The 27,343-nt window shown below is 43.5% G+C and overlaps 1 protein-coding gene across 2 annotated transcripts in view; it reads right to left on the bottom strand.

Moving 5' to 3' along the window:
* Nucleotides 1-27,343, bottom strand: part of TPCN1 (two pore segment channel 1) — a 60,404-nt gene that overhangs the window by 18,530 nt on the left and 14,531 nt on the right. The window contains exons 1-16 of one of the 2 annotated variants that reach the window (XM_024199662.1): nt 23,933-24,300; nt 18,100-18,224; nt 14,758-14,934; nt 13,334-13,447; nt 12,640-12,770; nt 11,962-12,050; nt 10,439-10,473; nt 9,517-9,575; nt 8,642-8,741; nt 8,017-8,133; nt 6,688-6,812; nt 4,965-5,013; nt 4,681-4,744; nt 3,348-3,392; nt 2,178-2,234; nt 2,039-2,092 (exon numbers count right to left, since the gene is read on the bottom strand). In XM_024199662.1, the coding sequence (XP_024055430.1) occupies nt 2,039-2,092; nt 2,178-2,234; nt 3,348-3,392; nt 4,681-4,744; nt 4,965-5,013; nt 6,688-6,812; nt 8,017-8,133; nt 8,642-8,741; nt 9,517-9,575; nt 10,439-10,473; nt 11,962-12,050; nt 12,640-12,770; nt 13,334-13,447; nt 14,758-14,934; nt 18,100-18,224; nt 23,933-24,017 (1,426 nt within the window). In that variant the 5' untranslated portion in view covers nt 24,018-24,300. Of the gene's footprint in view, nt 1-2,038; nt 2,093-2,177; nt 2,235-3,347; nt 3,393-4,680; nt 4,745-4,964; nt 5,014-6,687; nt 6,813-8,016; nt 8,134-8,641; nt 8,742-9,516; nt 9,576-10,438; nt 10,474-11,961; nt 12,051-12,639; nt 12,771-13,333; nt 13,448-14,757; nt 14,935-18,099; nt 18,225-23,932; nt 24,301-27,343 lie in introns of those variants that run through there. The other variant, XM_024199661.2, reaches the window with a different exon arrangement.

Below are 27,343 nucleotides of genomic sequence, written 5' to 3'. Positions count from 1 at the left end.
ACTTTTACACTTGACTTGCCAGTGTTTAGACTCCTTTCTATTTTTCTCAGTAGGATCTGACTTCCAGTTTTTAAAAGATGTCTTTTTGTCTCTAACCACCTCTTTTAGTATGTTGGTTAGCCATGGTGGCTTTTCTTGTTCCTGTTACCTTCTTCTTTTTGGGGGAGGGTGGGGTGCCTGGGGGGAGGAAACATTTAGTTTGATCCTCTGTTATGGTATTTTTAAAAAGTTTCCATGCAGCTTGCAGGCAGCTCACTCTTGTGACTGTTCCTTCTAATTTCCATTTAACTAGCCTCATTTTTGTTTGGTTCTCCTTTTTGAAGTTAAATGCTACTGTGGTGGGTTCCTCTGGTATTTTCCTCCCTACAAGGATGTTAAATGTAATTACGTTATGAACATTATTACCGAGTGATTCAGTTATAGTCACTTCTTGGACCAGATGCTGTGCTCACTTAGGACTAAATCAAGAATTGCCTCTCCCCTTGTGGGTTCCAGGACTATCTGCTCCAAGAAACAGTCATTAATAACGCCTAGAAATTTTATCTCTACACCCAATCCTGAGGTGACATGAACCCCAGTCAATATAGGGATAAATGAAATCCCCCATTATTTTTGGATTTTCTGTTTCTGTAGCCTCTCTAACCTCCCTGAATATTTCACAATCAGAGTCACCATCCTGGTCAGAAGTATATTCTGACTGGTATACTCTTATTATTCAAGCATGGAATTTCTATCCACAAAAATTCTATGGTACTGTCTGATTCATTTAAGATTTTTACTATATTTGACTCCATGCTTTATTTCACATACAGTGCACCCCAGCACAACCTATTCAGTCATTCCTATATATTTTGTACCCTAGTATTATGTGTCCCATTGATTATCATTTGTTCCACCACGTTTCTGTGATGCCTATTCTATCAATATCCTAATACCAGGCACTCAAGTTCACTCGTTAGTATTTAGACTTCTTGCATTAGCATACAAGCACTATAAAATTTGTCAATATTTCGTTGTCTGACTTTATGTGAGGTCACTAATTAGGACAGCCCCAGGGGAAACAAAAACAAGTCACCACATCCTCATAAAACAAACAATGGACATTTTCTCTAACTCCAACTTTTCTGACAACTCCTCTGCTGGCAACTGTAGCAGAAGAGCTCTCCATGCAGTTAAGTGAGAGGTTAGCAAACAGGTATTTGGATTCTCCCAAAGTCACCTTTATTGCAATTGTCAGCTTTACTTATTAACAGCTTTAGCTCTGTTTCAGTAGAATTGCTCAGCAGCAGCAGTGAAAAACAAACGTCACTTATAGGAGAGGATGAACTAACTTGGATAAGTAATGAGTTCCATGGCAGAGCAACACACTGGCATAGAGGGATCTAAGGTCAGGCTCACTCTTGCCTTGTTCTTTTCAGGGGTGCTAGAAGACAGTACAGTCAGCCTCTGTGGGAGGGGCAGCAGTATACTGCTCTCTCAAGAGCTCCTCTGATTTGTCTGAAGTGGTGCTGACAGACTCAAAAGATTCCACAAAATGATTCCACAAAACAACAATTAACAGAGCAGGAAATAAATAGGGTCTTGGTTTGAGATGTGCTTTCAATATGATAATTCTACCAAGAGGGCTATGCAATGTATCCAGTCTGCACTGACAGTAACGTGAGTTGTGGACGGGGGTCAGTAAATGCCCAACCGTTTATGGTTGGGGTGAAAATGGAAGACCAGATGGGTGTGTGGTTTTGGGGCAACGTTACTAGGGGCTGAGTCAGAACTACATTCCCATTTAGATGCATCTCATTACATAGATAGCAGGGGTGCAAGAGGTTCCCTCTTCAGCACACCAAGTTTACCAGACGCACTTCTTACAAGCAAGCAAGGCAATAAAATCTGTTCAGATCCAGGCACTGAGAAAATTGGCTTTCATGGAAATGGATACTTTAAGCCCTTGAATGACTAAAATGCGCAACTGAGAAACCCCAATATACCCTTCCGCAGCTGTAATGGAACAAGGCAGTGCTGGTCTGGTGCAGCAACTTACTCGTGAGGAAGACGATGTAACTCCACGGGACATCTCTGGGGAAGAAGTTCCCACCTGCAAGGCACAGAAACAGCGCCTTCTCAGAGGGCTGATCAAACTTATGGAAGACAAGTCAAGAAATGAACCATGTATATCCTACCTTGCAGCATGAAGGTTTGAATTAGAATCCAGATCCCATTCACAGCTACCACAGTATCTGGAAAACAAAATACACTGTTGCAATGAAAAGTTGCTGGATAATCAGATGTTAATTTTCTAAACTTTTAGGCAGGCAGTGTGGTCTAATGGTTAGGGCACAGGACTAGGCATCAGAAGATCCAAGTTCTGTTTCCAACTCTCCCAAGGTTACACATCCCATTCACTGGTAAAGCCCCCGACATTCTGTGCTTCAGTTTCCCAGTATATTAAATGAGTATAATAATTTATCCACCTATGTACAATGCTTTGAGATCCTCAGAAGAAAAAAGTGTATTGTTGAATCTCAGTCTAACATACAGTTATTTTTCCTGGTACATTATTCCCTACATTGCCCTAGTATTACTTCTATATTCCAGTTTCTTTCCATCTCTGCAGAATTGTTCCAGGACCGTACATAGCTCCTAGGCCAGTTACAATGCGGGAAGGATACAGCACCATCACAAAGCTCCTACAGGCCCGCTTGTAGAGCCCACCATTAAGCCACCGGGGCACAGAGGATCCAAGATGTAGGAACTCTCCCCTTCACTCCTTCCTTCATCCTACCATCATAATCAGCAAAAAGGGCACTTCTCTTACAGAATAAAAATCAAGCAAAATGAGAGATTAGCGTAACAAGTGGGACCAGGAGTCAAACATGCCCTCCTCTCTAGAGAAGGTGGACAGCAATTCGGCTGCTCTGCTGAGTACAAACTCCAAGCAATACCCCTTGGAGTTAAGCGGTTTGCACTTTCTGAAGTGCAGCAAACCACGGGAGCATTGTGTGTCAAGTCAGGTCCTTTCATCAGCATCCTCAGCTGCAGTGTCAAAACTGAAAGCAGGTGAAGTGTAACCATGCCCCCTCTGAAATGCAACAGGATGGAAGAGCCCGCTTCTGAAGAAACCAGTCCCATAAAACACACTTCAAAATAATGGACAAACTAGTCCTTATGAGAATCCCACACGCACATGAACTCCTTCCCTGATCGCAGAGACGCACAGGAATTATTGTGGCTCCAATCAGAGCTCAGGTTCCATTGCACTAGGCAGTGTACAAACACACAGAGAGAATCCCCGCCCTGAAGAACAGAGAGCTGAGTAGGTAAAACCATGAGATTTTGTTTTTCACACTTACACATGGCATACTGGAATGCTCGGGACTTCACCAGAATGTTAATGCCTGTATGAAGAAGGGAAATATTACAAACAAATAGATGTTCGTTACAAAAAATACTTAAAAATAAACTCACACGTGTACCAAATACTCCCTCTTCTTCCTCCGTATCTATTTAATGATCTCCCTGACATTAACTGGGCTCATTTTTCATATCCATTCTCAGCACAGGGTCTAGGTAGCACAGTGGGCAATAGTGCCCTTACATGTCTTTCACTTCTTATGCCTGGAGTTCAAATCCTGACCTAGAACTCAAGTGACAGTGATGTGACAGTTCTCACCCTACTGCAGTTTCAAATTTGCCCACATCTTGAAACTAGTGCACAGTTCAAATGGAGATGTCAGTCACCGCCCAGTCCTGGAACAGTGGAAGCGTTCTAACTCCGGGCTAAAGTGCATTAGCACAGCTGCATAGGGACCTTGTACCAGTAGCTGCCTGCGCTATCCTTGGTTCAGGCTAGTTGTCCCTCACTAACCTACATATATATTTAAAAAAAAACAAACAAACCCCCACTTATCCAGGGATACAAACGGGTAAGGAAAAACTGGGACATTTGCAACAGTGGCATGTAGAGGATATATTACGTTTAAGGCTGTATCTAGGCCACATTATAACCTCTATTTTCTCCTTTACAGCAGCTGCACATGCTCTGTCCAAATGCTGCATCCAGAGACGACGAAGACCAGCAACCCCTCGGAGACTGCAAATCCACTCCACAGCCCGCTGCTGTTGGAGGAGAGCTGCAGCCTCAGATACTGAGAAACCAATCTCCTAGACTCGGCCAGTCCCAGCAAGCTGGACCACTGCATCAGACTCCCCTGCATGCTGTACCAGAAGACGAATCCAGCAATGGGTGGGCTCAAGGTATTTGCTAAGAAGCTTTCCTTATTTTATAAAGTTGGTTTCCGGGTCAGTGCACAGAATATATATTTATGTGACAGATGTCCTCCTCCAACAGGCCAGAATACCGTGCCTTTTGAGTGGCTCGGCAGTTAGCGACTGTGCCCGTCTCAGCAGGTTATCTGGAGTATTTAGACGGTTACTGTATTTATGCTTGGGGTAATGTACAGAGAATGTGTTCTTTCAGAAGGCCTCTCTTTTTTTGAAAAGAGATGGTTTTCGAACAGGTACATGCTTGAATTTAAAACATAAGACCATAAGAATGGCCATACTGGGTCAGACCAATGGTCCATCTAGCTCAGCATCCCGTCTTGAGACAGTGGCCAATGCCAGATGCTTCAAAGGGAATGAACAGAACTGGTTAATCATCAAGTGAACCATACAGCAAGTTACCTTTAAATATAAGAAACGCTGTCCGTGGAAGGTCATCAAACCAGTGCTCGCGGTTTCGTTTTGCCTGGAAGTGGAACAGACTTGATCAGCGGGAAGTATGAGCAGAGATTTATCAAAGTAGGTCAAAATTACATCCATAGAGAATGGAGCAAGACCCATCTTCTCCCCAGGTCATTTCAGTCTTGTTCCACATAGTCTTTATATCTCCTCCACCTTCTCTCCATAAACTTCCCTCCAGTACTCATCCCCTTCTCTCCTCACACTCTCCTCCATTTAACACTTGCCTTCCATTTTAAGCCAACAACTTCATAGAAATTGTAGAAATCCTTTAGGCTGTAAGAGAGAAAGATAAAAGGGTGAATCAGATCAAATCCCAGTGGTATTTGAATTTTGCCATCATGGGTACCAAATGTTTCACTATTTAAGTGTATCAAGTGCCTAATTGTGTCACCTGATTGTGGGAGAGGGGGAATGTTTTCCATGCCAGACGTTCTTTTCAGGAGACGTTCCCTTAATTTCTCGTTAACTCTTTGTTCAAACTGTATGAAAAATCAACATTCAGCTCATCCATTATTTGTGTCACAGGTTTTCCTAAACGCAAGTGGGCCTTAGGAGAGAGTAAAGGCTACCACGTTTCTGCAGCAAGGCCTGACAAAGACTGATACAGTCTTAGGGTGAAATCTTGGCTCCACTGAACTCAAACAGAGTTTTGCTATGGACTTCAATGGAACCAGGATTTCATTTATATTGTAAGCTCATAGGGGCAGTGTTTACTTGCATGCACTACATGCATATAAATAAATAAGGTAAGATGTCACCAATATTAAGGTTTGCATAAGCCTCCTGGCTGATAGCTGGATGATCAATTGTGTGGTTTGTAAAATGCCATTTACAAATAATTGGACCTGAACCATCCTTGAAGCACATCTTAATTCCTCATTTACTACTAACTATTCCTTTCCTGCTAGGTTTTGGTTGGTTGTTTTAAAAAGGTAGTTTTAAACTTTTGAGCAACAATAAAACTGGTGCAAAGATATGAGATGAGAGAACCCTGTAAGCACATGAAGTAAAAATGACTGACAATCAGCCTGGGCCAGATTTTTAAAGGTGTTTAGATACCTAAAGATGCAGATTTGAAAAACAAAAAACAAAAACAATTTTACTTGGTGCCTAGTAGCACCTTTAGGTACCTAAACATCTTTAACAATCTGACTCTTGGTCCCTATCCCATCCTCAACAGAGCACACAGATGCTGAACTAGCATCCAGATTCACTCCCTTCCTGGGGGTTTAGTTTTATTGGGAAATGAAAACCATTATCTACAACCACATTAGCGTCACCCTAATATTCCACCCCAAGCTTAGCTATGCCCCGAGTTTCCCTTTGGGGTTTCCTTGTCCTATCATTCTAGGTCTCTCTCGCCCACAAACACACTCATCTCTTTATATCCAGGTTGGAGTTAACTGGACCCACCCAACAGCATGATTCAGCAATAATTACTCTGACTCTTAATGCAGGGTTCTGCAGTGTTTTTCGGAACTCCAGGAGAGTGATGCTTTCGTGAAATGCCAGAGGACATAACCAATTGCCGGTTAACTGAGAACGTGTTAAGCTAAAGTTGCATTGCATGTGCAGAAGTTCTCCTTTCTTTGGGTCTCATATCCAAATAAGGTCCTCTGTTTCCAAGGACCTCTGTCTTTCACCTATCTCCCTCTGCTTAATGGCTGTCATCGCAGTACTGTCTCTCCAATGGGGCAGAAGGGAAAGCCACCCATTGACCGGCAGATCATAAAGCAGCAGGGGATTATCACTTCGACACCCCTTTCAAGCCCAAGTTCAAGAATCCCAGAAGTGTTCCCCAACCCCAGGCTGCATCTAAGCCTGCATTCTGGGATTGATTTTCCTTGATAAGCCACACCATTCCCTCTGACGTATGGTATGGACCCAGAGTGTCATGAATCCTGTAAAATGCTGTCCCTTTTCTAGGTTACAGCAGCAGCATCCTACCTGACTAAAGCTGTATTGCTTTGATTCAGTGCTTTGAAAGTTAGATAACGTTCTCTGGCGCACATCCGAGGCTTATAAAACCGCATCAGCCCTTCAAACTGCTTGAAGGAGATACCAGATGGTCTCTAGAAACACAGAAAGGAGTTGCCATAAGTGATGCTGTAGGAGGAAGCACAGGAACATATAGGCCATATAGGAACATATAATTCTCTCTTAGGACTGCTTCTAAGCAAGATTTAAATGTCAGGATAAGATGCCGTTACTACCACCTCTAGAAGGCACACACTCACTTATTACTCTAGAACAGTGTTTCCCAAACTTTAACAGCTCACTAACCCCTTTCACTAAATTGTGAAATCTCGTGAACCGCCTCCTAAAAATGAATATTTTCAGGGATTTAAGTTTAAATTTCCTCAGTGTGATGGATGCCCCAACTGCCCGGCCCGGCTCTTCCTGGGGCTCGGGCTGGGGTTCAGGCTGCCGGCTCCCCCGCTGACGGGGGCAGGGCTCGGGCTGCCAGCCCCAACTGCCCGGCCCCGCTCTCCCTGGGGCTCAGGCTGTCAGCCCCCCGCAGAGCGCTGGGGTTCGGGCTGCCGGCTCCCCTGCTGACCGCCGGGACTCGGGCTGCCAGCCCCAACTGCCCGGCCCCACTCTCCCTGGGGCTCGGGGTGTCTGCCCTGCAACTGGGTCCCACCCGCTGTCTCCAATGCCTGGGGTCCTCTGTCTGCCATTAGTGAAATTTTTCTGGCAAACCCCCTGTAACGTTCTGCGAACCCCCAGGGGTTCGTGAACCCCAGTTTGGGAACCACTGCTCTAGAACCTAGCTAGAGGAAAAGTCTCCTGGGATTAGCTTCTCTGCTTGGTCTCCTGGTCAGTGGAAGAACAGAGAACAATCTTGCACTGAAGTTCTGTCCAGTTTAAGTGCCAAGCAATAGGGCTTCCACCACTTCCCTTGGGAAACTGCTCCACAGCCTAACCGAGCTCACTGCCCGGATACTTTAACCTACGCTTTCCTGTTTCAATTTCATTCCATTACTCTTCGTTATACCCTCAATTCACCATGCTAAATCATCCCTCTTCTCCCTGTGTGTGTACAACCTGCAAAATATATTTCTAGGCTTAACATTCCCTTTAGCTGTCACTTAGCCGTCCTGTATCTATTGAATCCTTCAGGTTTTTGATCACACTGAACTTTGTCATCAATTACTGCTGGTGGAACACCACCTCTTTAAACACTCAATTTCTTCTGATGTGCTACTGGTGGGGGTCAGTGACAGCTTCCAGTGACACAGGCTGAGTATTTCTTGCACATATATGAATATCCCCTACCTGCTTGCTGACAAGCAGGCGGTAGGCGTGTTGTATGGCTGTGCGTTTGTGCAGCAGCAGGGACTTGAACTTCCTCTTTTCAATATCACTGAACGTGTCAAACACCACAGCAAGAAGCTGAAAAGAAACAGATGAGACAAAGCGGAAGTCAGGCTTTGATCGTTACAGCATATGGCCTCTTTTGCCACATGGCGTCTGGACACTTATGAATAAGCACCACAGAGAGGCACAATAGATGCCAGCAGTATAGATTTTGCTAAGTGCTGTGCTAATGCAAAGTATAGTAGAGTTAATAAGAATCTCTAAGCAACCTGGACACCAAAGGATTAACAAGAGCACACACCCACAGTTACATTTTTTAAATGGTGCATAGGTATTTGGCTATACAGCTCCTATTACCATTAATGAGAGGCACATAAAGAAGTTTGTATAGTGCCTGTTCATACTGGACAGTAAGCTCAGGAGAACAGGGGGAAGAGGGCTAATTGTTTTTAATCAGATAGGCCCTGTCATTACAACACAAAAGATAACAGGCACTATTACCAAACCATTGTGACAGGTGAAGAACTCTACTGCAATATCCAAATGAGAGGAAGGGGAGTCCCAGCTGCAGTAAGAAACGTACCAAGTTCATAATGAAGTAGAGCTCAATGGAGAGGTACACTATGAAGAAGACACAGGACCAGGGGTTCCGGGAGTAAGATGGCATCATCACATCAGGGAAACTGCCCCCCAAAAGATACAAGCCAACTTATTAGTAGCCACAATAGTCTCATTCATGCAACGTTTCACACTGACTAGATGATCATACTATGTACAGGAACTGTGTATATGCATACACAAATCAACATCCTCATATGGTTATGCAGACTATGTAGCTATACACAATATACACATTATGAACCTATACATTCGCTGCAAGAGTTTGAAATGCAGTGAAAATTATGTATCCCTAAACATCCCCAAAGTTTGATGGGCAACAGGGACTTACAAAATATCTATGGTTTATTTATGTTTTAATCAACAGTAATATTTTGCAGTTTCACAGAGATCTTATTCCAAGGATTTCAAGTTAATTAATCCTCACAATCATCCTAGAAAATGCACAAGCATCATTATGCCCATTTTACAGATGGGAAAAAGAGGCAGAGAGGTGAAGTGACTTCCCCATGCCTGTATAGTGTGTTAGCGGCAGACAAAGGAGCATAACTCAGACCTCTGTATTCTTAGACTTGTGCCTTAACAATGAGTCCATCCTTCCCCTTTAGTGGCTTCGTAATACTTAAGGGTGAACTACAGCAGTTCCTTCGATGTGGGTCATTGAACATTAGGCTGCAGTGAAGTACAGGTTCCCCATTGGGAAACACTGCTCTCATGAGACGAAGAAGAGGTCACAACTGCAGACCCAGAGGTTTCACAAATAAAAGATTTGCCGTGAGAGACTTTTTCCAGGGGTGAGGGGAAGGGAGGGAGCCCCAGTAAAAGGAAGCATGGACTTACTTTGAAGTGGTCAGAAGAACAAAGAGATTCACAAGGCTGTTCTCTAAGGTATTGAAATACTGAAAGAGAAAACAAATACAAACCAGCCCCACATTGACACGGTCAAGGTTATAATTCCTTAACTCTCTTAGTAGCTCTTGACATGTTATTGCATGCCCCTTCTGTAGGCAAACAGAAAGGTGTGGCATGTGAAGAGTTAAAAAATTAAAGCTTGTCTGCACATTCCTGTAGGTTACTCCCAATACTTTCATCACCCTGTGGTCAGACTTGGCAGCTGGAACCTGTGGCTGTTGAGCAGTAAGGCCCCCATAGGTTGGGAGGACGAGAATAGGGTTTCTTATACCACTCTTTCTCTGCAGACCCAACTGCCTCCCACTTGGGATGGAAAAGTACTATTTTCCTTAGACCTGTGATCAAGTGTCCCAGTTTTGATGTATCACAAGAGGTTGCCAGCAGCTGTGCTGGGATCTCTTTATTGGGGATATTCACTTACCTATCCAGGCAGAAACACTAATAACAGGGCAGCAAGGCACATCACGCGCCAGCCCACAGTGTCATGCACTGCACTATATATGCAGTTGCGGGTAGGGGAAGATGTGGCTTGCCCTGATAGGATTGAGACATCAAGAAGAGGGGGTGACAAATGTAGTGTCCCCTTTTGGATTTCCTGACATTGAGGGGACATCATTTGCTGTTTCCCATTGGGGTCTGATCCTTGGTTAACTACGTTAAAAAAAATAAATGGTCAGTCATGGCCCTCTGCCCTTCTTATTGCTAACTCCAATTAAAACTGCACCCCCAGAGACAATCCATTCAGGAGAAAGACAATATCTATCCCATATATAGACTATTTGAATTTGGTTTTCAAGATGACCAAATGGGTCTTAAAAAGCTAAGTCTGAAGAATTTGTTGTTTACTTACAGGATCTGAGTGGTTAGAGGAAAACAGATAAAAACCTAGAGAAATGGAAGAAGGAAATGGGAAAGGAGGAAAGGGGGGGGAGGAGAGAAAAAAAAAAAAGGACATTTAATTTCAAGCAACAAAATAACAGAGTCCCTTATCCTCAAATCGTGGCTATAAAACTCCAGAACATCAGCGAAATACTCTGTTATTTAATATCTGTATGCAACATAATGCATGTGCACAGTGCTTTAGAGAGGAAGAAGATATAGGACCTCATTCTCCACTGCACCTCGTGTCAGCATTTATACCTATGCTAAATGGGTGCAAGTGAATGGGGAATCCTAATTTGGTAGCATTGTACACACATTTTTATATAATTGTAAAGGACAAGAAGATGTGAGAATCAGGACCACAGTCCCCATCCCAGATTAATCTGGAACATTGTTCTAAACATAAGGAGCAGCATGGAAGATGAGAGACCGAGGATATCAGGAGAGAAGGTGGCTGAGGGACAGAAAAAGGTGTCCCATGCCCTTGTCACCAGCACTAACATGCTTCTGCAGAAGACAGCAGGATTTGGGTTTGTGAATCCTTTTTTCCTGATCTGCCATTCCTTTCCTCTTTTTTCCTCTTTCATTACTGATTTTATTCCATCTTGATTGGTTTTATTCTCTTCCCTTTCTCAAACTTCTGCTTCCTCTCTCCTTCCCGCTCTTCTTATTCCCTTTTCTCCCCTACTCTCTCTCCTTCTCCAAAACAGCAAGAGGTTCTTCAGTCCAAAGATTTGGCACCTGCCCCCATAGTTGAAGATCCCCTCATATCCTTTCCCAGCTCAAGGGTCAAGAGACCCAGAGAGCATTCTTTCATTTAACAAAGTCCCATGATTTGATTGAAGACCTGGCATGCTGAAAGCTTGGTCACACTGGCTGACCCTTAGGCTGGGCAGTGACTGTTTTGCAGAAGAGGCACTGCGTGCCAAAAGCTCACCATCCTTGGCATACTTAGTCACGCAACTGTTCAGCTCTCTAATACCATGAAGGTGAAAAGGTATTGTATACGCTACACAGTGCCAGTTCTGATACTGTAAACTCCTTGTACTTATCAACATGCATTCAAATGACCCCTCTGGAAAGCAAAATTCTCTGAGACTCTTGGAGGGTGGCATTGTACAAGGCACAGTACAGACAGTAATTTTCAGAAGTTTAAATTGAACTTGCAGACTGAAGTTGATTAAGCAGAACTTGGAAGTCGCACACAAAGCATACAAGAACTCCTTTTGGCAAAGTTCCCTATTTCCCTTGTGATGTTAACTTACGGGGCTGAAATCCCTGATTCCTATGTTTTCCAACTCTTCACCTGCCCTCACCTCCCAGCTAATTATGAAATGAATCAGACAGAAAGGAAGTGAAGCGCTCGTCAAGACATCTTATGTCCATTCAGCTTTACATTCCCCCCTGCTCTTTTGTGGCACACAGACAATAATTATTGCAAGGTACCATACAAGAAAGCAGATAGCTTAACTTTTCACAAAGGCAACTTACCTAGGATGGCAAAAATCACCATGAAGAAAAGGAGGAGGAGGAGGATGTCAATAAAAGGAGGGAGAGACTGGAAGATCTGTCGCAGGTTTCTGAAAAGGAGGAAACATTTACTCCACATTTTAAAACTGCAACCTGTGCATGTGCACCAGAAAGTGAGGATGGATCAATTCTACACTGGCAAGCCAATAAACTGGAGTATCTAGTCAGTCTTTTTCCATCTCTCCATTCCCAATCATTGAAGTGAATGCTCAGGATTTCTAGCACATTGTTAAGTTCTGTTAGCTCTGAGAAATAAGAATCTCAAACTCATTCCCTAGACCCAGGTCTCCCAAGCAGCAGTACAATGCTACACCATCCCCAGAACATCTAGTCGTTTTCCAAGGCATATTTAGTTTCTTTGCAGTCAGTTTTCAGGTAACGCATGTGATACAAGTTTCACCATGTCAATTTCTTTCTGCAGGGTTAAGATATACTGCCTCCCAATAGGGCCAAAACACGAGAATTCAAAGGTACAGTAACATTTCTGAGACTGCCTTGCTACTATTCTGCTTTCTCACACATCTCCAGGGTAAATATGAAGTCTCTATGAAAAAGGCCTGGACAACCACAAAGCTTTAGTTTGATCTCCTTCTCAGCCATGACTGCAGGAATCAGCCAGTTGGCCAGGTAGCCAGTCACCTTCTGACCGCTCCACAGTAGCGACAGTCCACCAAGAAGATACACCGCAAAGCTCTTGTTATCCGGACGTGCGAGGTCTGACGCACCAAAACCACTATTGCTTCTACAAACTGCACTAACAGCACACAGGTCTGCAAGGAGGGGAAAAAAGGGGAAGTGATCAGCATTACAAAGGTAACTTCCTCTTCTTCCCTCCCTATTCCCGATTAGTGAGACAAAAATCTTCTTAAAGTTGGCTGAACTGTAAGTTTGACAGCCAGTATAGAGAAAAGCAAAAGAGCAGAGTTGTAGTGTTCAGGCACAGACAGAGAAAGCATGGCCTGCATTACTCTTATGCCATTTCCCAACAGCCAGACAATGGAATAGCGTTCGCGGAGCGGAGGAAACAAAAGTTGTGAAAGTGTATCTAGAGTGGTACAAGTTCATAGATAGTACACAGGGATACCAGCTGTGTTGCAGAGTTTTGTGACTGTGATAACCAGGGAAAGAGATTTTAAGGAGGTGAAAAGAACCCCAAAATTCAGACATGGACAATAGTCACATAATATCAGATGGAAGTTGGGAGAACTCAATAAATGCCCTATATTTAATCGCCCAATATTTATTCTGGTTCTTTGGTTACAGAAGACATTGAAGGAGAAATAATATTGAAGACAGACAGGCAGTGGGGCAGGCAGCGGGGCAGGCAGCTTACCTTAACCATGGTTCTTTTGTGTCTGATATAGGTGTAGAAGCCCATCCATCTCATCTTCATAGAAAGTTCAAAGACCACAACCACTAACGCAAAGAGCTCCAGGGTGGCATGGATCTGCAATCAGACCACCAATAAATTTTACCTCTCATTTCCACTGGTTCCAGAAACCAGTTTTACCCTCCCTTCTCAAGAAGCTCGTGACTTCTGTAACAAACCTCTGCTTTGTAGCAGTCAGGCTTTTTCTACAGAGATAGAAGACCTGAATATATATTGAAAACATCTGCACAATCAGAATAAACAGTCCTCTGTCTTTTAAACATTCTTAAAGTTAGCCTGGCACTAATATTCTAAGGGTTAGATTAATGTTCAGCATTAATTGACAACAGCTGCTGAGCACTTTGGAAAAATCCAGCCTCATATCACTTAGCATTTTCTCTAACAAGGGTTACCTTTGATTGAAATGTTCTCTGTTTGGTGTTATCCCAGAAATAATGTGTGATAAAAAACAGTCAATGAAAACTATTTTGCCATTTTTGATGAGCTACTGATGTGTGATAAGTATTTATTTCCATGTAATTACCTCAGTACACTTTTTGCACATCTGTAACTAAGAAATGGCTTTTTTTGAAAGATCCAAGTCTGACATATACCTCCCAATGCAGTACGGGAATAAGAGCTGAATGGAAAAAGAGCTTGCATATATGAAAAAGTTATGATCAGAAATAGCACCCTGAACAACCAGGGTAATAACCCGTAGCACTTAATTGTTAGGGTCAGCTTCTCTGTTTGCAGGTGCAAGCTGCACTCAGAAATCAGAGTGCTTGCACTTCTCACTATCTGATCTGTAGCCACAAAGTCATCTGATTTGCACTCATAATTCATTTTTGCAGATACGCTACACCCACCGAAAGGGAGGCTGGGCCTTTGAAAAAAATCTAACCATAAAGCTTCAAAGCACTTTAAAATGAATTCTCACAAACACGGAGAAGCAAAATAAATATCTTTATATCCATTATAAACCTTGGGAAACTGAGGCATAGAGCTTCAACAACTTGTCCACATTACAGGAGGAATCTGAGCAAGAGCTGGGATTAGAACGGTATTCTCAAACATACCAGGGGACAAAGATCTGAAATGTTTGCATTCTAAGAGCTGCTAATGATTCTGTTTGAATACATCATGGGTAGTATGGTCTGGGATGATGGTGACCTTTAAAAGCATCATACATATGTCCTGTCTTGCTCGTTGACCTGAGTGAGCCTGATCTCATGGAAAAGGAATTCTGCTCTATCCATATCCAGTGCAAAACAACACTGCTTCTGCTCCCCCCATGCCCTTAAACAAACCAGATGGTATTTCTGGGGCTGCTGCCTTCTCTCTGTGCCCATCCACTCACGTCATCATTCTGTGACTGAACTACGTACATAGATGCCAAGGCGAAGAATGGGGACAGCAGGGGCCTCGCAGAGGGACAGCAGCAGGAGCAGCAGTGCCGTGATCAGCTCCATTAGGTAGAAAAGGTGATTGTGTACAAAGAGGTAGGCAGCCAGTGCTTTGGCATTCTTGGGGTGGGTGAAGAATTTATCATTGTTTTCTCCTTCCTATAGAAAATAATAGCAGCAACATTAGTAATGTTTTACACTACAAGAGCACCTTCCATCCAAGGAACACAAATCTTACATACATCAAGTTAGTTTCACAATTGCCCTGTGAGGGAAGTAGTGTTATTCCCTTTTTACAGAGTGGTAAGCTGATTCATTGAGTGGTTAAGTGTCTTCTTCAACTGGCAGAGATAGGACTAGAACTCAGAAGCTTTGGGTCCCAAGGCCATGCTCTAGCCACTAGGTGACATTGCATATATTATACACGAGGCACACCCCACTTTTTCTGTATGTATATTTCAGTAGTACAAAATACATTAAGAGCTGTGAGCTTCCCACTTAGAAAGCTATTAGTTTCTTAGGAAAAGGAAGTGTCCAGGTCATTTTGCAGGGTAGCCAAAGAAACTTAGCTAACACTTCAAATAAACTCTGGGGTTTTGTTTATTTTTAATTATTTCCACATTTGTGACTTCCACATCAAACTGATCAATGTATCCAGGACAGAACTCTAGAGAACTCAGATAAGCTCAGGGCCAGCTGGTTAACAGTCATGGTTTCTTATCCTGACCTTGCAAAATGACTGTGCAAGGAACATCCTTTTGTAGAACACAAATACTGTCCAGTACATTCTGGAAAATAATGTGGGAAGCTGGAGACCATGAAAAATTAAAGTGGTCTACATGCTGATGTGTCATTCCCTCTTGCTTCAGCATCTTAACAACATTAAAAGTTCAGTTACTCCACTCCAACAGTTTGCTTGCAACCGATTTATAGCAGTAGCTTTACTACTACTTTAGCCCGTAAGAAAGAGACTGCTCCGGTTCCAATGAGCTCACGTTTAAATAGTTCTCAGTCTTCCAATATAGGACCATCAAGCAGCCACTTCTATTGTTTAAGCTAGAGTTTCTCACACTGTGGACCAGTGGTGACCTGCAGAGCACTTGCTGGTTTGTCTGCAGTCATCACCTGGTGCTGGCTAGTTTTTTCCAACTGGGACAGTTAAATATATGTTATATACGTCCCTAAAATTACATTTCTAGGTAAGGCAAGCAATTGCTGCAGTTACTATGAGGATGTTAAGCAATTATGGATGGGAGGTTGGTACTTGTGGTCAGGAGTGGGAGGTGAGGTCAGGTCCACAGGACAGTTTTTCCATTAAGAGGTGATCCACACTATAAATGTGAGCTAACAATCCCAACTATACATATAAAATGATGGGGTCTAAATTAGCTGTTACCACTCAAGAAAGATCTTGGAGTCATTGTGGATAGTTCTCGAAAACATCCACTCAATGTGCAACGGCAGTCAAAAAAGCAAACAGAATGTTGGGCATCATTAAGAAAGGGATAGTGAATAAGACAGAAAATATCATATTGCCTCTATATAAATCCATGGTATGCCCGCATCCTGAATACTGTGTGCAGATGTGGTTGCCCCATCTCAAAAAAAAGATATATTGGAATTGGAAAAGGTTCAGAAAAGGGCAACAAAAATTATTAGGGGTATGGAACGGTTGCCATATGAGGAGAGATTAACAAGACTGGGACTTTTCAGCTTTGAAAAGAGACAACTAAGGGGGGATATGATTGAGGTCTATACAATCATGACTGGTGTGGAGGAAGTAAATAATGAAGTGTTATTTACTCATAACACAAGAACTAGGGGTCACCAAATGAAATGAATAGGCAGCAAGTTTAAAACTAACAAAAGGAAGTATTTCTTCACACAATGCACAGTCAACCTGTGGAACTCTTTGCCAGAGGATGTTGTGAAGGCCAAGACTATAACAGGGTTCAAAACAGAAATAGATAAACTCATGGAGGATACGTCCAGCATCCAGGATGGGCAGGGATGGTGTCCCTAGCCCCTGTTTGCCAGACGCTGGGAATGGGCGATGGGATGGATCACTTGATTATTACCTGCTCCGTTCATTCCCTCTGGGGCACCTGGCATTAGCCAATGTTGGAAGACAGGATACTGGGCTAGATGGACCTTTGGTCTGACCCAATATGGTCGTTCTTATGTAACAACTTCGTCCTATTTAATCATCTCACAAGGAAAGAGCCAATTCTCAATAGTTAAGTTTAAGCTCATGTTGTGTTTAACTGTTTATATGTTAACAGTCAGTTTGGCGATCCAGATTGCAAACAGGACAAAAAAAAACCTAAACCAGATGAAACACAAGCTCCCACTCAGAGACAGAGCTAGCTTTACATCAGCAGGGCATTCTTATCCAGGCCTGACCCAAAACAAACTTGCAGAATGAAAAAGAGCCAAATTCTGTCTTTTGGTAACTAACCAATTCAGAACATTCTTGGGCTGCTATGCCCTCTTATTCAGATAGCAAACTCTAGCCTGAAGCTGCTAATTTGGATAAACAATCGAGTGCTATTTAAGTTATGTCTACTTCATTTCAAGGACATCATCAATATGGCAATTGGTCAAGACAGCAACAAGAATAATTCTTGGATCTGAAGGGCTTAGCCTACAGTATGTGCCATAATCAGACAATGTATTAACTCAGCGAACTTCCAATGTAAACATGAGTTCACATTAGACTTAAATGAGATTGAATGATTTGCTCAGGATCACACAGTGAGTCTGGCAGAGTTAGGAATAGAACCTAAATCTTTCAAGTCCTCATCTTTTGTTCTAACTGTAAGGCCTGGTCTACACTACCCCCCCACTTCGGACTAAGGTACGCAAATTCAGCTACGTTAATAACGTAGCTGAATTCGAAGTACCTTAGTCCGAACTTACCGCGGGTCCAGACGCGGCAGGCAGGCTCCCCCGTCGATGCCGTGTACTCTGCTCGCCGAGCTGGAGTACCGGCGTCGACGGCGAGCACTTCCGGGATCGATCCAGGATCGATTTATCGCGTCTTAACCAGACGCGCTGGATCGATCCCAGAACATCGACTGCCTGCCGCCGCACCCTCCGGTAAGGGTAGACGTACCCTAAGGAGTCACTCCCATTTAGAGAACCAACCCTGCAACCGTGAAACTTCACAAATACAGCTTTCTATATTTAATAATGATCATGATTTAAAAGTCCACATTACCAATTTACACATCAAAGGGTTACTCCCCTGTTCACAAGCCCTTGATGAGCAATTTCAAACACAGGGTGGATACTTCTACCACAACACTGAATAGCAGGCCTCACCTGGAGGTAGATTGCTGCCTCTTGGTAGTTCATTTCCCAGTTGTGTCTAGCAGATCTTTGCTGAGAATGGTAGTCCCCTGTTGCTGGGCTAGACACATCGTTAACAATGTCATAGCTGCCTCCATCTGTATCCGTAGGACAGGGCAAAGAGAGAGAGGTACAATTAAGTAGGCCCAGTTTGATCAGGGAGAATGCACCAGCCTTGTCTGGAACACAAGCAGGTCAGGTATCATGTATTAAGACAAGTGACAAGCATCAAGTGACACCTGAACACAAAGTGACAATGCAGACACTGGATAAATGATTCTTCACAAGAAGCAGCTTTCAAAAGCTAGCATGTTATGATCAGCTCTCTTGAACTCAGCAGTTAAGGACTTCTGAATGCTTGAACATGAGCTTCTCTCAAAACAGAGAGTCACCTGCCCATTTAACATAAGACGCCTGTCTCTTGGTTCATGACATTAATGCTTTCAGGTTCATACCTCTACCATCAAGAGCAACAAATTAAGAGGAGATGGCAAACTTCTGAAAACCTCTTTGGGGGCATGCAACCCAGAAAAAAAAAAAAATACCGCAAAACTTTATTTTTAGACCAAATACTAGGGAAGACTAAAGAAGAGTAATGGGTTACAGCAAGCAACAGAAACTAAATCATAATACTTAACATTGATAGACAGCGTTATATTTTCAGTGTTCTGTAGTCATTAATTCATCTGCACAACACTTCTGCAATACAAGTAAATATCAATATCCCCATCTTACAGCCTAAGAGAGAAAGTTAATTGTCTATCTTCATGTCCTAGGTTACTTTAAAATTTTTGGGGTCTTTTTAATCTCTAAAGAACTACACAAACGAAGAGTGCTCTATCATTTATATAAGATTCCATAGACAAAATCCTTGTATAAAAAAGGGTATTCGGGATAACTGCAATATTTCCCCCCAACGCAAATCCTAAAAAGCAAGGAAACAAGTTATGGGACACATAGCAAACTTCCCATGACAGTGACATTGTTGGTGGGCATGTGTGAAAACCAAATACTTGCTGACACTGAGGTTGTAATTGCACTACCACAGAGACAACACCCCCATGTCCAAGAGGATCATTATCCCCGTTTTACAGATGAGAACGGAGACACAGAGAGGCTAAGACTTAATTTTTCAAAAGTAATCAGTGATTGCAGATGTCCAAGTTTTTGGTGGTTGCTCAGTCAATCCTTTTTGAAAATTAGGTTCCTTTAAGGTTTGGATACCCAAAACAAGAGATACCAAAAATTCACGTATCACCTTTTTTAAACGTTAGGTCTAAGTAACTCACCCAAGGTCACACAAGAAGCCCGTGGCACAGCAAAGACATGAACCCAGTTCTTCTGAGTTCCAGTCCTGTACTTTAACTACAAGGTCAATCTTCCTCCGTGGTAGTTTCCTTACAGAGGTACACATAAGAATAGTTTTGCTGAGTCTCAGCATGGGAAGTAGTTGGATTTCCCTCTACAAAAGCCCCAGGCCTGTTGTTTCAAAGTTGCTATGCAGCAATTCTTAATCTCTGTGTTGGGAGTAGGGCCCTACCAAATTCACATCTGTGGAAAAAGTGTCATGGACCATGAAATCAGACCTCCCCCGTGAAATCTAGCTATTGTAGGGGAGGGACAGGTCTGCGGGGGGGGGGGGGGGGGGGGGGGGACTTGCCAACCGAGGGCTCCTACCATGCCCCCTGCTCCAGCTGCTAGTCCCCTCTGGGCTGGGATGGGACTTACTCTTCCCCTGCACAGCCACTCTGGGGAGGAGATCAGATCCACCTCTGGATACCTACCCAAGCTGCAGGAAGTTGCCGGAAGTGGGTCTGATTTCCCCCCATGCTGCTGGGAGCACCCCAGACAGGGGCTCCTAGTCCCAGCCGGGCTGGGGAGGGACTTGCTCTTCCCCAGCATGACCACACTTGGAGGGAGATCAGACCCATCTCCAGGTACCTCCTGCAGCTGCAGGAAGCTCTGGGACTGGGCAGCAGCCCAAGAGGCTGCCAGAGGTGTAGGTAGGTCTGATCTCCCCCAGAGAGCAGCCATGCAGGGGAAGAGCAAGTCCTGTCCCAACCCACCCTGGCTGGGACTAGCAGCTAGGAGCCCCCGGCTGGGGCACTCCCAGCATGGGGGAGATCAGACCCACCTACACCTCTGGCACCCTCCTGTGGCTGCAGGAAGCTCCGGTGGTGCTGCCTTCAGATCCCATGTCCCCCCTACAACAGCTTTCGGACATCCTCCCCCCCTCCCGACCCTCTCTTGGGTCAGGACCCCCACGGTTCTAATACCTTGAAATTTCAGATGTAAATATCTGGAAACATGCAATTAACTAATTTTCACATCCTATGGCTGTGAAATTGACCAGAATGGACCATGAATTTGGCAGGACCCCAGTTATGAGACTTTATCTGGGGGTAGGGAGAAACTGTAACTGTGCTTTCGTTTCTTCTCTCTTTGCTACAATGTTCATGCAGATTTGCTGAGGCACTTTGCAGCACGGTCCTTCTCAAATGCCAGAATAACCCCATACACTGATGATTCAGTTCCTGTAGTACCCCTCTGGAAGCACCGGGGCAGACCTGACAAATATTCTGGAGCACACCAAGGAGAAGTAATTGAAAGTAACTGCCTATAAGGACATGGCATGCAAAGGACTGACAGCCCTTGTGTCAATGCAGCATGACAATTGCATTCTAACCTGGAATCAAATGAACATAAACACAGCTGCAGAGTGACCATAAAGAGCTTTGAGATCCCAGACTTCAAAGTGATCTAAACATGCAGTGTTCATTCTATTCTTTCTTATCTTTTTCAACATGTGGATGAATTTGGTGACTATTTAATTCTCTTCTCCACTGAAGCTTCCATGAATGCAATGCTACAGAACGCTGAAGCCCAAAGTTTTCTATTTATCCACGACAGGTGCAGCATTTTTTAAATGAAAGATTATAATCTGCAAACATTTCTTAGAAACCTTTATTTGTGGGATCTGCTTTATTATTATTTTTAAAAGGATTGTGCGTGTGCGCATATTTCAAGGAGACATTAACTCCCTTATGTAAATTTTAGACTGACAGCAGAAGCCGCCAAGTATCCTGGTCAGAGAGAATGTTTAGTGGAATTACAGAGGGACCATGGTTTCATCAGTATTTGCTAACCTCTCAGCACGTATACATTTTTCAGTCAATATAAAAAAAACCAAACTTTATATTTTCAAATCCCCAGCCCAACAAAGCAAAGACCTCATTGGGAACTCTGCCCAGCACAAGGTTCAAACTTCATCTCATGACCCAAATGAATGAAAGGTTTTTTTCCAGTTACACCCACCCGCCCCTCTCTCTTGGAGCAGAGACTAAAATGGAAATTTCAAGCCCAGAATGGTGAAATGTTTAGAAAAGTTATTAGCATGCAAAAGAAACAGAATTGTAATGGAAACCTAGTTTGTTGCCTTAACTACACACAGTTTTGTAACTGGCACCTACTACTTCTGCATTTCTTAAGTGTTTAAATTCATAATTCTAATAGTGCATTAATATACGTCTTTGCTAAATACATTATTATAGAATCATAGACTATCAGGGTTGGAAGGGACCTCAGAAGGTCATCTAGTCCAACCCCCTGCTCAAAGCAGGACCAATTCCCAAATAAATCATCCCAACCAGGGCTTTGTCAAGCCTGACCTTAAAAACCTCTAAGGAAGGAGTTTCCACCACCTCCCTAGGTAACCCATTCTAGTGCTTCACCACCCTCCTAGTGAAAAAGTTTTTCCTAATATCCAACCTAAACCTCCCCAACTGCAACTTGAGACCATTAGTCCTTGTTCTGTCATCAGGTACCACTGAGAACAGTCTAGATCCATCCTCTTTGGAACCCCCTTTCAGGTAGTTGAAAGCAGCTATCAAATCCCCCCTCATTCTTCTCTTCTGCAGACTAAACAATCCCAGTTCCCTCAGCCTCTCCTCATAAGTCACGTGCTCCAGCCCCCTAATCATTTTTGTTGCCCTCCGCTGGACTCTTTCCAATTTTTCCACATCCTTCTTGTAGTGTGGGGCACAAAACTGGACACAGTACTCCAGATGAGACCTCACCAATGTCGAATAGAGGGGAACGATCACGTCCCTCGATCTGCTGGCAATGCCCCTACTTATACAGCCCAGAATGCCGTTAGCCTTCTTGGCAACAAGGGCACACTGTTGACTCATATCCAGCTTCTCGTCCACTGTGACCCCTAGGTCCCTTTCTGCAGAACTGCTGCCTAGCCATTCGGTCCCTAGTCTGTAACAGTACATGGGATTCTTCCGTCCTAAGTGCAGGACTCTGCACTTGTCCTTGTTGAACCTCATCAGGTTTCTTTTGGCCCAATCCTCTAATTTGTCTAGGTCCCTCTGTATCCTGTCCCTACCCTCCAGCGTATCTACCACTCCTCCCAGTTTAGTGTCATCTGCAAACTTGCTGAGAGTGCAGTCCACGCCATCCTCCAGATCATTAATGAAGATATTGAACAAAATCAGCCACAGGACCGACCCCTGGGGCACTCCACTTGAAACCGGCTGCCAACTACACATGGAGCCGTTGATCTCTACCCGTTGAGCCCAACGATCTAGCCAGTTTTCTATCCACCTTATAGTCCATTCATCCAGCCCATACTTCTATAATTTGCTTAACACCTGTGAGGACAAAATTTCTGAAAATATATCCTGCAAACAAAGTATTAATAGAAGTGGAAACTCAAAAAGGAACTCAACCCATTAGCAATAAACATCCATTTGACCTATGGCAGGATGTTAGGGATAAAAAGGGACCTCTGAGAAGCTGTAAAAATTGACCCAGAACTGAGGGTAGGGGGTGAGCTGTGGAAATCCTCTTAACTGCTGGTATCAACTGGCTGAGAGTACATGGCTACTTTCTGGAGACAAGTATATTTATACCGTCCCTATTTTCCACCATCGTGAAATATCACCAGGACATGTGGGCCAACTGCAGTTTGAAAGCAATTTCACTTGATTTACTTCATAGACTGCAGCTCCTTTGTGGGCTGGGCTTGTGTCCAGGTGCCTCATCCACTCACTCAGACTTGCCCAGTTTGATACAAGTCCTAAAACGATTGGAAGGCTTTCAAAATATCAGAACTGATTTATTTCATTTCTCTTTTTCAAAAATATTTCACCACCACCAAAACTTGACAATACCCACAACATTTAAGAGCATCAAAACTTAAGGTCAGATCAATTTAGCCACAGGTGTGTAGCATTAGAAGCTTTTTCCTTTAATCTCTAAAATAATGTTTTTGAAAGAGAGGCACCTTTCCTTGAATGGAATCACACCAACATTTTGAATGGAAAGAAAAGGCAGCACTGGGTTAAACAAAAACTTTTCCAACATTTCATACACAAGATGCTCACTGCTGAAATACAAATGAGATGTCCCTGGGGAAATAAGTGCAAATACAACAACAGCTCTCAGAGACACGAGTCAGAAACAAAAACTCTGGAGACTGCTACGTATTCTCTCTGCCCAAAACAAACATCTCCATGCTAGTCTCACGTAGAATGGAAAACTGATTAGTGAAGTGTCCCATTGCAGAACTCCATTTACTCTATCTGCTTATTCCCATTGGGTTCCAGAAGGTTGATCTAGAATCCCAAGGCACTAGTATCATCTGGCTAGAATAATAATACATTTAAAATGTGACTCTCTGACTCTTGCTTGGCAGCCATCCAGGTAGCTAATTTCCTCAGCTGCTCCCCCGATAACAATGACACAGACTAATGCAACCCTTCACTCTGCTCCGATCATGCTGTGGAACAGTGGCATTTACCATTAGTGTCAGGCTCAGTCAGATAGGAGGATCTCTCCACGGGACTCTCGGAAGAGTGGATAGCAGGCTGCTTCCACCACTGCATGTCAGCCTTTGCCTCAGGACGCAGATGCAGGATATTTGGAGATGGCAGAAGGAGAAGAGTCAAACAATTTAAGTTCTCCCCTCTCTGTTGTCTGAAAGTTTCGTTTCACCTTCAGAGCTTACTCAAGGTTTTAAGAAAAGCTAAACAAACTAGATTCCCTTTTACTCTCTGCAAAACAAAACCCACAAATAAAATAATTTGTTCCTGTGTGGAAAGTGGCTCAAGGCTCCAGTTAAAAGTTCGTCCCGGCCATACCAGAGACATGATGCTTTGATTTCTCAGAAGGCTTAGCCACTGGATGAAGAGTTTCTAAAATTAATTCTAGTTATAAAGCAAGAACTCATTTGCACTTCCCCCTTCTTTTCTTGGCACGCATCAGAATCTGCTCACCTCGACAAATGTACCGCTAAACGATTCCGCAAAGTGCTGAGTGATCTATGTAAAGAACCCCCTCTCCCAACTAAAAACATCTGAAAATGTTTTGGGAAGTTCATAGTACAAAGGGTGCAAAGAAATAAACCAGCTGAACTGCTCACACAGATGGTAATATTTCCTCCACACTGATGTAACTTATCACAGACATTCCCTTAAAAAAAATAAAAATAAAAGCCAGCTGGCCTGCTTACACAAGGCATCCGGAATGATACTGCAGGGATTCCAACATTTTCATTCACCAGAGCAAAGCACGCTCCAGTGTAAATAGCTTCCATATGCCATCATTAAAAATAAAGAGAGAGAAAGGAGGGGCACAAATAAGAAAAAAAACGTTCCTCATGCCAAACAGCTCCCTTTATTAAACAAAGTTCCCTGCCACAGGAGAAAGAAAACTCTATTGGTCAGCAGCGTAAGCAACTTCTGCCACGGAGATTTGGGCAAGAGGTACGCAGCTTTCAGAAATGGATCAATGCCAACACACAACTTACACACAGCCATGTGTAAACCAGCAATAAGTATGCTGGTCCATATGACAGAACGAGGAGCGGAGCAATGAAAAAGGAAGTCCCCCTGTGAGTTGGGACAAATCTCCTTCACCATTCTGCATTTCAATCCAAGTGGATATCAATTTGGCAAAAAAGTCTTCAACTGCATTTCTTTGATGTAGGGTGGTTTGTTTTTCTTTAAACCCCTTCTCCCCACAACAAGCAAACTGATAAATATAAAGTTATAATACAAACCATGTAGAGAGTCTCATATTTCCCCAAATCTCCATGCTTGGCTTCTGCTTACCACTTCCCCTGTGATTTTCTCTTTTCTGGATGTAACACACCATTTAAGGTGTTGAAGCAAAATAGCCTTAGCTGCTTCTAGTTAGCTCCTCAGCTGACTACAAACCCTGGCTAGGAATTAACAGCCAGTCAGTAAGGCTACCTCCTAGGGGCACCACTGAGGTGTGCCTTAACAGGGTTTTTGATTGCTATCTTACCTACCATTTCCATACATATGCCCACTTCAAAATTCCATTCAATCTGAGGTTTATCTTCAGTGTTTGTATTGTTACCATTTGCCAGTGCTTCGTTATCTACTTTGCCCCACCATTCCTCCATCATGTTGGAATATTTGACTGTCTGAATCAACTGCTGACAGATCAGGAGTGCTTCACTGAGGGAGGGCATGCATCCAGTAGCACTAAATGACAGGCACTCGAGTAGGGAAACAATTCCAGAAACACCTGAATTTCCTTCTCTAATATTTTGGATCCCTTGCAGTCAAGCACAAAGACAGCACTGACTGTTCTGATGGATGATCGCCTTGCGGCTATGGACAAAAATCAGACATCCTGGCTAATGCTGTTGGCTTTACTGGTGGCCTTACCTACCCTGATGGCCTGGTAAGGATGGATGTGGTTGCATTAGGCAGGCTTCATTCATTTCCTTCAGAGAGGGGTCAGACAGTTCTTCTCTGAAAGCCCCTTACCAGTAGAGGGATCAGCACTATTGGTCCTTCTGGTCAAACACGTGAAGCCACTGAAAGGATATTGCAAGAAACTACGGAACTGTAGTGGATCAGCATCCTTCTTCAATGCAAAACAGTACAGATGCCCTTCTATCCCAACGCCTGAAGCAGAGACCTGAATAAACTAAGAGTTCAATCCAGGCAAAAACAGAGGTGATGGCTGTTGACAGGAAGCAGCATCAGGAGCAATGAAGTTACATCAGCATCATGAAGAAGTCTACCTTCCAAATGCCAACATGGATCTTGATGGACTGATCTCTGCTCCTGGACTCTCCAGCTAAGAGACTGCACCCGCTCTTCTCGGATGCTGACTGAGTCACGATAGGCTATACTTCCGACATTTCAAGGCTCGTGTCACCCTGTGGGAGAGAACACTGAAACCCACCTGGAAAGCACGGCCAATTTGACATTTAGCTGACCATCGTATCGGTAGTGTGGGCCAATGAGAGCACAACTCACCAGTGCTTCACATGCTGTTTGACTGCCAGTTAAATTTTACGTCTAATTTCAAGATTTTGGACCTCATATTTAAAGCTCTGCATATACTAGAGCCCCAATAATACAGAAATGGCCTTTTGCACACATCCTCTTTCCCACTCATTGTGGCAACTGCATTTGACAGGAATGCTGTGTGTGACTGATGGTACCCAGCTCCAAACAGGTAAGACCCATGAAGGTAGAATTCACTGTCAATAGAGATCAAGCTGAACCCAAACCCTGGTACCTACAGGGAACATATAAGCGCTCTCATACCACTGTCCTGAAGGCTCTCTCTCTTTCATACCAGATGAAGGAGGAAGAATCATGGCTGGGCACTATGGGAAGCAAGTCACCTGGGGTTTTTTATTGGTTTGTTTAGGTTTTGGTTTTTTGAGCCAGTGGCTTTGTTACTGGGGGGCAGGGGATGAGAGCCATGATCTTGTCTGGGAGAAGACCTGATGTACTTTACATTCATATGATGGTACCTGGATCCTATGGGTTGAGCACCATAAACAGCAAGTGCAATAAGCATGCATGGGATCCCTCTGGAGCAGGGATTTAAAAAAAAAAAAAGATATCCAGAGTAGCCTAAACAAGTTGCTATTGTAATTTTGGTGCCCAGAACATACAGCGTGTCCCCAATGACAGGCACTGTCATGCCACTCTGTTTCAAGAGAAATAATACGTTGACATGAAAGGTTAGCATGATATGCAGACAGTGTGTCATTAAAAAGAATGGTTGGTTTCAGCCAATCACAACTGTTAGCAGCCACAAAGTATGCAAATCCCTGTCCTCTCATTAGCTACTCCCACACGCTCTATAGACAACCAAATAATACAGTCACCTCAGTGTCTCTTTTAATGCAGCTGTCTCAAAAATATTTAATTTTCAG

The sequence above is a fragment of the Terrapene carolina genome, unplaced genomic scaffold (genome assembly GCF_002925995.2).
Source record: "Terrapene carolina triunguis isolate 2854851 unplaced genomic scaffold, T_m_triunguis-2.0 Scaffold951, whole genome shotgun sequence".
Lineage (NCBI taxonomy): Eukaryota > Metazoa > Chordata > Testudines > Emydidae > Terrapene > Terrapene triunguis.
This window is presented reverse-complemented; position numbering and strand designations above follow the sequence as displayed.